General features: G+C 48.9%; 1 protein-coding gene across 1 annotated transcript in view; it reads right to left on the reverse strand.

Annotated features, from left to right (window-relative positions):
* The window catches only part of LOC6502706 (growth/differentiation factor 8), a 410457-nt gene that overhangs the window by 160739 nt on the left and 236932 nt on the right, over positions 1-12786 (reverse strand). The window contains exon 5 of the mRNA XM_044717609.1: positions 1318-1730. Within this exon, the coding sequence (XP_044573544.1) occupies positions 1318-1730 (413 nt within the window). The remainder of the gene's footprint in view (positions 1-1317; positions 1731-12786) is intronic.

Consider the following 12786-nt stretch of genomic DNA (forward strand, 5'->3'; position numbering starts at 1 on the left):
GTGTGAATGTTTGTAACAGGGAGTAGAAGCTAATATAGCCATGACCGTCAGTTCGTCTATCTGTAAAAATGCGTGGAACTCAAAGATAGATAAGAAGATTAAAATATAAATATATAAGATAAGATAAGATTAGCTATAAGATTTTCCATGTACACTCATATGATTAACGTTTATATCATCCAGCGGGTACAATAAAACATTCTTCGAACCATCACAGGGACACCATGGTATTTTCCAAACGATAAAATTTAGAGAAATCTCACTATCTTCGCATCCCGCCAGTATTAGACGAGATATCAAGGCTTAAAGCGACAAAGCCGAACAAAAAATACACCCAAACAATCTCGCTCGAAACCTAAACCAGATTTCAAACAGAACACGCCTACAACGCAACTTCCTTCTAGCCTACCAATAATTAAATTAAAAGTCACACGATAAATAAAAACTGTCAGATAGATAGATTGTAGATGTAAGATTTGATAACCTATTGGGAGTCCGAAGCGGAAGATTCCATAAATAATAGCAGCGTTTAAAAATAATATCCAATAATTTTTTTAACGAGAAAAGATACAAGCTGAGATTGCATCATATTTTGGTACGCTATTCCATTGCCATCTATGGCCTTTGAAGCTGACTATTGTACATACATAGAGGCGAAAAATTCAAAATTGTATTTTCTTAATCAGAATCATCAAGTCCTGAGAGATCAAGTCTATATAAGTCTATAAGTCTATATATACCCATTTTTATTTAGGCACACATCTTCAGCATATTTTGTTTCTTTTGCACGCAGTATATAAGTCAAAATGGCCGGGATCGTTTGACTATATCGTATAGCTGCCATATAACTGAACGATCGAAAATTACGGAACCATGGTGTTTTTAATGATAGAAGTTTGGGACTTTTATAATTTTTTTTTTTAAATTATTTAATAGTAAAACTCCCATAAGGATTGCACCACGATATCCGATATATAATAATATAAAAGGCTACTTAACTTAAAGGGTATATTAACATTGGATTCGCCTGAAAATTTTCTTTCTTGGTTAAATGAAATATATATGATATCCTAAAATAAGTAATATTATTATATTTGGTGACTAAAATATGCAATATAGGTATAAAAAAATTACCAAAATAAAGGTAAAACTACTTTTCATTGCTATTTTTTACACCTATTTAGCATTTTTCTTTTCCAAAATAATATCAGATATTTTTAGCGTGGCATGCGTTAATAGTATTTTTCCTCGTCAGGAGGTTTTTTTAATTGATTTGAGTATTTCAATAGTTTTTAATTTTCTCCAAGAAATGCATACCAAAGGATTTTGTGATGCTGTATCAGTAGTCACAATTAATGACTTCATCCAAGATTTTAGGGCACTTATTTGAATTTCCTGAGTCTTGTTAGACAAATCATCGCCAAAAAGGGGCTTAACATCTATATTAGCCCATTCTCCCTGGCCCAATGGAATACTTTGCCGAAATTCAAACATCTTGACTTTGTGTGTAAAATTGGTCGCTCTTCGTGCTGCACGGTGAATAGAAACAATGACTTCGTTGTTTTGCTGATTTTTAATTTCTTCAATAAGTTCTGGCTGTTGGACATAAATCCAGTCCCATCCACGAACATATAAATGAAGAGTTGCGTAGGATAACTCAGAGTAATCATTTGCAATTTTGAATCGAAGCATTTCTGTTTTAAGGTTACTACGCGTATGATGATGAATTTCTAAAATAAAAAATAAAGAGTAAAAAATTAATATTTCAATTGTATATAATAGCTTATGGGTAAATCCCAGAAACAGTCCACCAGCGACTAATTTTTAAGTCTTTAGTGTTAATTTTTTTTTATATGTAAAACAATTTTTAAAAATATCTGTTCTTTTGATCCAATATCAAAAAAACAGTATCAAAAAAGTTGTTTAACAAACACGTGTTTATCAATAGCTAATTTTCTCTATAATCTCTTATAATGATATAAAAAATTAATTAGTTCTTTTACATAGCAGCTATAGTATAAGGTCTACCGATTTTACAAGCTGGCGAGGCTGCAAGTTGGTTGAAACCTAATGGCTGCCTTAAACGGTGCCGATGTAGAGAGAATAAATATTGATTTTGTAAATAGATAAATTTCCGACGACCCTCCAGTGATCCATTGATGGGGCGGTTGGTGATCCTCTGCGACCACGACCGCCCTTCACGCTATTCCGCATTTCCCACTGCCACTTTGACCGCACCTGTAGGACCAAGACGTACTCCCGGGACCATCCCTGCCACAACGTTTGCTTGATTGACGAGATAAGCGGCCATCGCCGCAAGCACGATAGACTATGCTGTCGCTTGGGTCCTGACTGAGGGCGCCCAGGGGGCTCGACTTCACGACGGACTTGGCTAAAATGAGGATGGTCTGCAGATTGTAACGAACTGTTTTAGCTATGTTTTGCTCGCAACAAACGCCGCGGCTAGCTCACAGAGTTTGAGGGTACGTTCCACCGAATTTATAGTTCGACGTGATTGCCCGAGCCCAGAAATAACACGTTAAAGCTTCTTTATAAATAAATCCCCTTTATTGTAAATAGTTTACAAAGCAATAAAAGGAATCTCACCGGCTGTTTGGCTCAGCCGACCGACCGCTCGTCCTCCCGTCGATCCCCGATCCCCGCTCCGGGTTGGTGCCAATACGCACGCCCTCCCAAAGCTTGCGCCCGGCAGGTCGTGCGGTCTTGGTGCCTGGCGCCGAAACGGCTCTCGGTTCCCTTCGTTCGGACTCACGGACTCTGGTTGCGGGGCCTGTGTTGTTGATGTCTTCTGCTGCCGCTGCCTGTCCGTCGCTGCTGCTCCCTCGTCGTCGCTGCGCTACGGTTGCCGCTGCTCCCTCGTCGTTGCTGCTATGCTGCTACCGCTGCTCCCTCGTCGTCGCTGCTATGCCGCTGCCGCTGCTCCCTCGTCGTCGTTGCTCTTCTGCTGCTGTTCCTCCGTTTGGGGACGCCGTGGATCTCGGAACCCTTGGCTTGCTTGGCTTGCCTTGGTGGCCGGCACCTAATCCGTGTTAACAGACCGAGTGGCTCACCTCCCAGGCATACGCCGGGCAGGATACGCTCCTCGCTGCTTAGCGGCCGGATCAGGGCACGAAGGGCCTTCCTACCCTACAGGACACGCCCCCGGTCGCGTTCGCCACTCGCCTCCAAACACCTGCGTGCATACGCCCCGCAGGATCTGTGGTAGGCCAGAGGTTTGGGCGTCGCGTCTCCTTTGACTCCAGGTGGTTTGCTGTGCATACGCTCCAGCGCCTGGATCAGGATTCTTTTGACTTCCCGGGGTGTCCCTGCCTGGTTTCACAAATGGGCTTGAGTTCCCGGGTTGGCTATCCCTCGCGTTACAGGATCACACCTGGATCGAACGGTCAGGAGCAGACAAGGCGTACGCCAGGCTGATCCGTTGTTGCCGCCACTACACCAGGATACCTGTCGTGTCCGGGAGTAACTCCACCCGACTCTTTTACCCTGGGCCTCAGCTTTGCCGCGGATCCTTGATCCTTTCCCCCCGACTCCTTGCTCGATTTGATGCGCGTACCGCCGCCGGACTTACCCACAGGGGGTCCTTAAGCTATTCTCGTATATCCTTGCTCACTCGCTTTAATAGCCCGCACTAAGGACTGTCGGACTTACCCACGGGGGGTCCTTCAGCCTATACTCCTAACTCTTCAAGGAAGCTTTCCAACTTGAATTCCAGACTTACCCACGGGGGGTCTTTCACTCACTCTCCCAGCTTCCCTAGAAGACTCGGCCCCGATTCGCTCCAAGGGCCCTCCTTATATAGTGCCAGAGGCGCCCGTTAATCCTTGCGAATCTACTTCCTGCCGTTAATCCTCCGCTCCTTCACTTTCTCCGTTAGCTTTCTCCAATCCCGCCGTCTTTCTATCGGCGGGCTTTCTTTGTTGACCCTCCCCCGATGGCCCCGCTCGGGCCACCGATCCGCAATATTTTTGTGCCGGTCATCGGACTTCGTCCCGATGCCCCGCGATCCCCCCCTGGACATTCCAAATGCATTTCTGTGTTTTTGTGCATTTTGTAAACACAGCTGCGCAATCGCCGGCCGCTTCGTTCCCCGCCGTCCCCGCTGTCTCCTACGACCTTCGAGCGCGGCCGCGGAGGCCCGGCCGGGACCGTTACTTTCCACGGTGATTCCTCCTCCTCCTACTTTCGTGCGCGACGCCGTGCGAATTCCTCTTGCCCCCGCTGCTGCCCCCGCATGCCGTCTGTGCTCGACGCATTTCTCCCTTTCCGTTTTTCTAAACACAGCAGCGCTGGCCCATCCGACGCTGCAGTGCTGACTTTCTTGTTCCCCCCCCGCTGCTGCCCCTCTTGCCACCTGTCTTGGTGTGTGGGAGATCCAATCTCCTCACACTTCCCCCCTTCTTCGGGAACGACAGAAGCTTTATGGTTCCAGCTTCAGTTCTGTTGTTGTTTTGCAAAAATTTTTGTTTTCGATTTTTTTTTTTTTTTCCCCCCCCTTTTTGCGTGTGGCTATTTTGTGTGTGGATACCCTTATCCACCTCCCCCCTTCTTCGGATGACGTCAGAGTCATTCTATGTTGTTGTATATATATATGGTTTTTGTATATTTTTTATAATAATTCTTTTCTTTTTTTCCTTGTATTTTTCTTTTCATATTTTTTTCTTCTTCTTTTTCTTTTTTTTTATAATATTTTTTCTTATTTTAAATATTTTAAATATATTTTTTTGTTTATTTTGTTTTTTGTATTTTTTTTTTCAAATATTTTTTTTTCTTATTTTATATTTTAAATATATTTTTTTGTTTGTTTTTTTTTTTTTGTATGTTTTCTTTTCATCTTTTTTTTTTTTTCCAAATAATTTGTTCTTATTTTATATTTTTAACATATCTATTTTTTTTTTGTTTTTTTTTTTTTTTGTATGTTTTCTTTTTTTTTGTATGTTTTCTTTTCATGTTTTTTTTTTTTCAAATAATTTGTTCTTATTTTATATTTTTAACATATCTATTTTTTTTTTGTTTTTTTTTTTTTTTTGTGCTTCTGTAGTTTATGCCTTCGCCGACTCCTGCGCCTGGGCTTTCAGCTCGCTTATGTGGGCTCTCCTCTCCTTCTTTGTGATCCCGTGACGTAGCACGGCGATCACCGGCGAAATGAAATTTGTTACTGCGTATGGCCCGTCGTATCTCGGCGCTAGCTTCGCCGCAAAACCTTCGGCCGCTTTAGATAGATGGTGTTCTTTCGCCCACACTATGTCGCCGATCTTCGGGCTCCACTCCCGCCTCCTCAGATTGTAGTGCCGAGCCTGCTCCTGCGCTGCGCGCTCCATGTTTCTCCGCACCAGCTCGAACACTTCTTTTAATTTTTCCGCATTTTCTGAGGGAGTGGCTTGGGCTTCTCCTGTCCCCAATGCCCCCTGGTCGAAAATTGCTTTCGGCATTCTTGGCTCTCTGCCTTGGGTGATGAAACACGGAGAGTATCCCGTGGAGTCCGACACGCTCGAGTTCACCGCCAGCATCAATTCTGGCCAGTGCTCGTCCCACGTCCTTTGGTCTTTTCCTGCAAACTGGGCGATCATCGTCTTCACCGTCCGGTTTGCCCTTTCCGTCGGGTTTTCCTGAGGCGTGTATGGTGCAGTGAACTGGTGGCGAACTCCGAGCTCCTCGAGGAATTTTTTGAAGCTCCGGCTGGTGAATTGAACACCATTGTCCGTCACCATTACCTTTGGCACCCCGTACCTAGCGATGATCCTTTCACGAATTGCCTTCTGCAGCGTCTCTGTTGTGGCTTTTCGCATTGGGACCATTTCTGTCCATTTTGAGAACCTATCTATCATCACAAGCAGCATGGTGTTCCCGTGCTTGGACCTCGGCAACGGTCCCACGAAGTCCGCACATACCGTCGCCCACGGCTCCTCTGGGACCTGTGTTAACATCTTCCCCGCGGCCTGCATCTGGCTCGGTTTATAGCGCAGGCATGTCTCGCATTTCCTGACGTATTTCCTCACGTCCCTCTGCATCCCTGGCCAGAAGTACCTTGCTGCTACCTTCGCAATTGTTTTCCTTCCGCCTAAATGTCCTGCTGTTGGTGCGTCGTGGTTTTCCTTCAGCACCTGTTGCCTCATGTACATTGGCACACATAATTTCCACGATGCCACTTCCTCGCTTCCGGCTCTGTGTGGAACATGTCGGTAAATCAGGCCTGCCTCCTCGACGTATTTCGGGTGCTTCTGTGGGTTTTCCTTTAGTTTCTTCTTCAGCGAGCCTATCCAAACGCATTCCGCGTCTTCGGTTGCTGTGGCACTCCTCAGCTTCTCCACGATCGGCTGGCGGGAAAGTGCATCCGCGACTACGTTCAGCTTGCCTTTCCTGTAGCTGATTACGTAATCGTATTGCTGCAGCTCGAAGACCCATCTCGCGATCCTTCCAAGTGGGCTCTCTATGTTGTTTAACCACTTCAGCGCCATGTGATCCGTTATCACGTCGAACTGGTATCCCTCCAGGTATGGCCTCATCTGCCGAATTGCCCATATTATCGCGAGACACTCTTTCTCTGTTGCCGAGTAATTTTTCTCCGCGCCTATTAGCGTTCGGCTGGCGTAAGCGACCACTCGCTCGCCCTCATCCGTGTCCTGCGTCAGCACTGCGCCTACGCCGTAATCGCTGGCGTCCGTTTGCAGTACAAACTTCTTCGTGAAGTCGGGGCATGCCAGCACCGGGTCCTCTGCTAACCGCGACTTTAACTTTTCGAACGCTTCTTGCTGTCTCGACGTCCACTCCCACTTTGTTCCCTTTCGCAGGAGATCGTTCAAGGGTTTTGCGACCCCCGCGAAATCGGGAACGAACCGTCGATACCACGACGCCATTCCTATGAACTGCCGTACCCCTTTCACGTTCGTTGGTGGTTCCAATTCCGTGATCGCTGCGACTTTTCCCGGATCCATACCAATTCCGTGACTCGTTATCCGGTGGCCTAGGTACAAAAGCTCTTCCCTGAAGAAATGGCACTTCTCTGTGTTTATCCTTAGGTTCGCCGCCTTCAGTCTTCGGAAAACTTCCCTTAAATTTGCCATGTGCTCCTCCCTCGTGCGCCCGATCACTATTATATCGTCCTGGTACGCGAATGCGTGGGGAGCCATGTCCGGGCCTATGACCTGGTCTAGAGCCCTTTGAAAAGTTGCCGAAGCCGAGTGTAGTCCGAACGGCATCACCTTCCACTGGTACAGACCTTTCCCTGGTACCGTAAAGGCCGTGTATTTCCGGCTCTCTTCCTCAAGTGGGATTTGCCAATAGCCGTCCTTCAGGTCGAGGCTGCTGAAAAATTTTGCCTCCCTCAATTGCTCCAAAATGAAATTTATCCTTGGCATCGGGTACGCATCCTTCACTGACTTTGCGTTTATCTGCCGAAAGTCTACGCACATCCTCCACTGACCCGTCTTTTTCTTCACCATGACAATGGGTGAGCTGTAGGCGCTGTTTGAAGGTTCGATGCATCCCTTCTCCAGCAGTTCTTCCACCTTTTCATTGATTTCCCCCTGTATTTTGGGGTTCTTTGGGTAGTATCTTTGTTTAATTGGGATGTCGTCCTTCATCGTGATTTTATGCTGGGTTATGTTTGAACAACCCTTCTGATTCCTGAACGCCGCCAGCTCTTCTTCGATGAACCGTTTGTCCCGCTCGCGCTCCCATTCCTCCGAGGGTCCCGCTATGGCTATGGACAGCCTATCCTCCAGGCATCCGCTCCATCTCTCTCTTTTCGGGATCGTGACTTGGTGGCCTGCGCAGTTGATTGTTGTGCCGAATTCTGCGAGGAAATCCCATCCAAGCACCGCGCTGTCTCCCATGCCTGGCAACACTATCATATTCAAGTCCTTTTTTTTGTTGCCAAAGCTTACCGTTGTTAGGAGTACCATTTGAGTTTCTATGTGGCTCCCGTTGGCCAACTTCACTAATCTTCTTGTCGCTTTCCGTTCTCCGGCGATTCCCGGGTCCTCTGCTAGCTTCTCTGAAATGAAACTAGCCGTTGCCCCGGTGTCTACCATGGCCCTCACTTCTGCTCCTCCGACCTTGATGACCGCCGCCAATTGCTGATCGTCTCCGGTTAATCCTCCAACTATCTCTGAGAGGCAGCACCTCGCGATCTCCGCCTTCCTCTCTATGGCTGGGATCGCTGCACGTTTCCCGCTCTTTGGCAGCATTCCGTGCTTCTTACCCCCACTGCGCCGCACATCCTGCAGAACAACATTCTGGGGTTCCTGCACCCGCTGGCCCAATGGCCCATGCCTCCGCATCTGTTGCACGCCTGTGCTGGGTTTTCTACGTGTCCAGGCGGCGCTGCCCGCTGTATGTTCGGCTGCCTTTGGATTGGGTTTGCTGCCCATTGTTGGTTCGGCGGTTGTTGCCTTGGGCCTGCCCATTGCTGGCTCGGCTGCTGTTGCTGTGGCATTTGGCGATGCTCCTCCGGCTGCCATCTCTGCCCCCATCCCTGTCCTGGATGGCTCTGTTGCTCCTGTGGTTTGTGGTGCAATTCCTCCTTTGGCCATCTTCTGTCTACCGCTGGGGACTGTCTATTGAAGACCTCCTCCTCCAAAGCCAGCTCTTCGAATTCTTCGGCTAGACCCATGACCTCTTCGAGTGATGCACAAGCGTAGGGTCGCATGAACATTTTCATGCGTGGCATGCAGTTCTCCACGAGCCTATCGATGACCTCCTTTGTCGATTTTCCCAACGGCTTCATTAGCGCCTGAAGGTCCACCATGTACTCTTTGAAAGGCTCTCCTCGCTGTTGCTTCCGCTGCTTTACCTGGTCTGCCAGTTTTTCGAAATATCCTTTTGGCAGGAAAAAGGCCTCGAAGCTCCTTCTGAACTCTTTCCACTCCTCGTCGTTCATCAGGAACCATTTTTGTGCTCTGCCCTGGAGTAGCTCGGGCATCGCTCGCGGGATTGTGTTTATCTCCATCCCGTACGTTTTGGCAGACCATGCTACTCGGTCCACGAATTCGAGAGGATCCCCTGTTCCGTCGAAACGGAACGACCACTCTCGGACCTGCCTTGCTACCTTCGCATAATCCACCTGCACCGGGACTGGCTTCCGTACTTGTGGCTCCATGCTCCTCATGGTCTTCATTTCTGGCACTGCCAGACTTTGAATGAGCTTCTCCGATTCGCTCACCGCTCTCTGCCTCGGCGTGGTCCTCTGCGCGAACTTCTCCTCGAATCCCCGCGCGACCACCATTACTTCCTCGTCCTTCGTTTCATCGACCCATCTTGCCACCAGTGCCCTCATGGTCTCCACGGTTCCATCCGCCGCGAGACCGAGCTCTCTGCACACTTCGCACAACTCCTCTTTGCGAAGCGCGTAGATCCAATTTTTCCTCCCCATCCTGAAGCTGTGTTACTCCTAGACTCTAAAGCAATCACGTAGTTTGGGCGCCAGGTGTAACGAACTGTTTTAGCTATGTTTTGCTCGCAACAAACGCCGCGGCTAGCTCACAGAGTTTGAGGGTACGTTCCACCGAATTTATAGTTCGACGTGATTGCCCGAGCCCAGAAATAACACGTTAAAGCTTCTTTATAAATAAATCCCCTTTATTGTAAATAGTTTACAAAGCAATAAAAGGAATCTCACCGGCTGTTTGGCTCAGCCGACCGACCGCTCGTCCTCCCGTCGATCCCCGATCCCCGCTCCGGGTTGGTGCCAATACGCACGCCCTCCCAAAGCTTGCGCCCGGCAGGTCGTGCGGTCTTGGTGCCTGGCGCCGAAACGGCTCTCGGTTCCCTTCGTTCGGACTCACGGACTCTGGTTGCGGGGCCTGTGTTGTTGATGTCTTCTGCTGCCGCTGCCTGTCCGTCGCTGCTGCTCCCTCGTCGTCGCTGCGCTACGGTTGCCGCTGCTCCCTCGTCGTTGCTGCTATGCTGCTACCGCTGCTCCCTCGTCGTCGCTGCTATGCCGCTGCCGCTGCTCCCTCGTCGTCGTTGCTCTTCTGCTGCTGTTCCTCCGTTTGGGGACGCCGTGGATCTCGGAACCCTTGGCTTGCCTGGACTCGCCCTTTCGCCGTGGCCGGCACCTAATCCGTGTTAACAGACCGAGTGGCTCACCTCCCAGGCATACGCCGGGCAGGATACGCTCCTCGCTGCTTAGCGGCCGGATCAGGGCACGAAGGGCCTTCCTACCCTACAGGACACGCCCCCGGTCGCGTTCGCCACTCGCCTCCAAACACCTGCGTGCATACGCCCCGCAGGATCTGTGGTAGGCCAGAGGTTTGGGCGTCGCGTCTCCTTTGACTCCAGGTGGTTTGCTGTGCATACGCTCCAGCGCCTGGATCAGGATTCTTTTGACTTCCCGGGGTGTCCCTGCCTGGTTTCACAAATGGGCTTGAGTTCCCGGGTTGGCTATCCCTCGCGTTACAGGATCACACCTGGATCGAACGGTCAGGAGCAGACAAGGCGTACGCCAGGCTGATCCGTTGTTGCCGCCACTACACCAGGATACCTGTCGTGTCCGGGAGTAACTCCACCCGACTCTTTTACCCTGGGCCTCAGCTTTGCCGCGGATCCTTGATCCTTTCCCCCTGACTCCTTGCTCGATTTGATGCGCGTACCGCCGCCGGACTTACCCACAGGGGGTCCTTAAGCTATTCTCGTATATCCTTGCTCACTCGCTTTAATAGCCCGCACTAAGGACTGTCGGACTTACCCACGGGGGGTCCTTCAGCCTATACTCCTAACTCTTCAAGGAAGCTTTCCAACTTGAATTCCAGACTTACCCACGGGGGGTCTTTCACTCACTCTCCCAGCTTCCCTAGAAGACTCGGCCCCGATTCGCTCCAAGGGCCCTCCTTATATAGTGCCAGAGGCGCCCGTTAATCCTTGCGAATCTACTTCCTGCCGTTAATCCTCCGCTCCTTCACTTTCTCCGTTAGCTTTCTCCAATCCCGCCGTCTTTCTATCGGCGGGCTTTCTTTGTTGACCCTCCCCCGATGGCCCCGCTCGGGCCACCGATCCGCAATATTTTTGTGCCGGTCATCGGACTTCGTCCCGATGCCCCGCGATCCCCCCCTGGACATTCCAAATGCATTTCTGTGTTTTTGTGCATTTTGTAAACACAGCTGCGCAATCGCCGGCCGCTTCGTTCCCCGCCGTCCCCGCTGTTTCCTACGACCTTCGAGCGCGGCCGCGGAGGCCCGGCCGGGACCGTTACTTTCCACGGTGATTCCTCCTCCTCCTACTTTCGTGCGCGACGCCGTGCGAATTCCTCTTGCCCCCGCTGCTGCCCCCGCATGCCGTCTGTGCTCGACGCATTTCTCCCTTTCCGTTTTTCTAAACACAGCAGCGCTGGCCCATCCGACGCTGCAGTGCTGACTTTCTTGTTCCCCCCCCCGCTGCTGCCCCTCTTGCCACCTGTCTTGGTGTGTGGGAGATCCAATCTCCTCACAAGATCCTTTGCGGTCTAGTTGCGCTGCCTGTCCTCCACCCACGTGGGGAACCCGCGGCGGTATGAATGCAAATGCGCATCATTTTTTTTTTTGTCTTGTTGTCGCAATTTGTCCGCCTCGTCCTCGAATCACTGCAGCAGTGCCCTGAAGAGGCGACTCGCTCCGAGCGGTGTCGCTGTGTACGGTCTGCGAACATCCTTGGCGCCCAACGAACCTTTGAAATGCTGGTTGGTGCATGCCGCCACATGCTATCCTCGGAGCACTGTTGAATCTCAGCCACTCTTTTTGATAAGAACATTGACAACGACGATGGATGGAAACGAATCTAATGAAGACAAACTTCTGAATCTGACCAATATATACTACGTTCGATCGGTACTTTAATGTGAGCAGCACATAACTTTGGACATTGCAGTCAACAACTAGACCTTTATACCTTATGCAGATTTGCATCGAATATAGACGCAGGCTCTATAGGCACTCATCGATGCGTCAGAAAAGGCATGAATTTGAATTAGTGACATCGGCTCATTCATCACAATTTTCGGTATTGGGATATCTTCAAACTGTGACAAGGCAAGCTGAATTTTGTTCCATGCTCTTTCCAAATGCAGTGGAATCGACTCATCCCAATCGAGCTTATTAAGCCACACTTCCAGCAACAGGATCTCTCCTTTAATAAGTATTGGGCTTAATAAGCCAAAGGCGTCATATAGCTTTGATGTCACCGAAATAGTCCACCTCTCCAAACACCTTATGACCAGGATGCTGGTGCAGTGACATATGTAACGGTGTTGAGCCATTCTCCACTCTATTAACTGGTATCGTCCATCAGCTTCATTCACCATTACTTGGCGATACACCATTTATTTCGGCTATCAGAGAGATTTTTTTTAGCGAAGCTGAATAAGAGTTGAGTACAGATCCTCCTGAATTGTAAGACGCTTCAAAAAAGACTCGTAGTTTTGTCGTTGTACTTTGAGGCCGTAAAACTCACTGGTGGGGTATAACGTAGTCATTTGGCAAGTTTTTGGTCGTCGGAATTTTTGAAATATTTCCAAACATGTGAAATCTTACTCCTTTTTGAGTTACCCTGCTTATTGGGAACAAAATCCTTTTCAGAGTCTGTGCTGGTGCAATCGCAGTCTTGCTTTTATGGACTTGGCGCAATAGGCTTTGCGGACCTCCGACGTATACCTTAAATTCGCCATCAAAATACTTATGTAGAATACATTAAGCATACCTTTTTTTAAAAAGCGATCCATATTTAATAGTTCCTTTTTAATTGCCGTCAATTTTACACCAAATTTTTCAATTTTTACACAAGCGAATATTGAAATTA

This window comes from Drosophila ananassae, assembly GCF_017639315.1.
Source record: "Drosophila ananassae strain 14024-0371.13 chromosome 4 unlocalized genomic scaffold, ASM1763931v2 tig00000054, whole genome shotgun sequence".
NCBI lineage: Eukaryota > Metazoa > Arthropoda > Insecta > Diptera > Drosophilidae > Drosophila > Drosophila ananassae.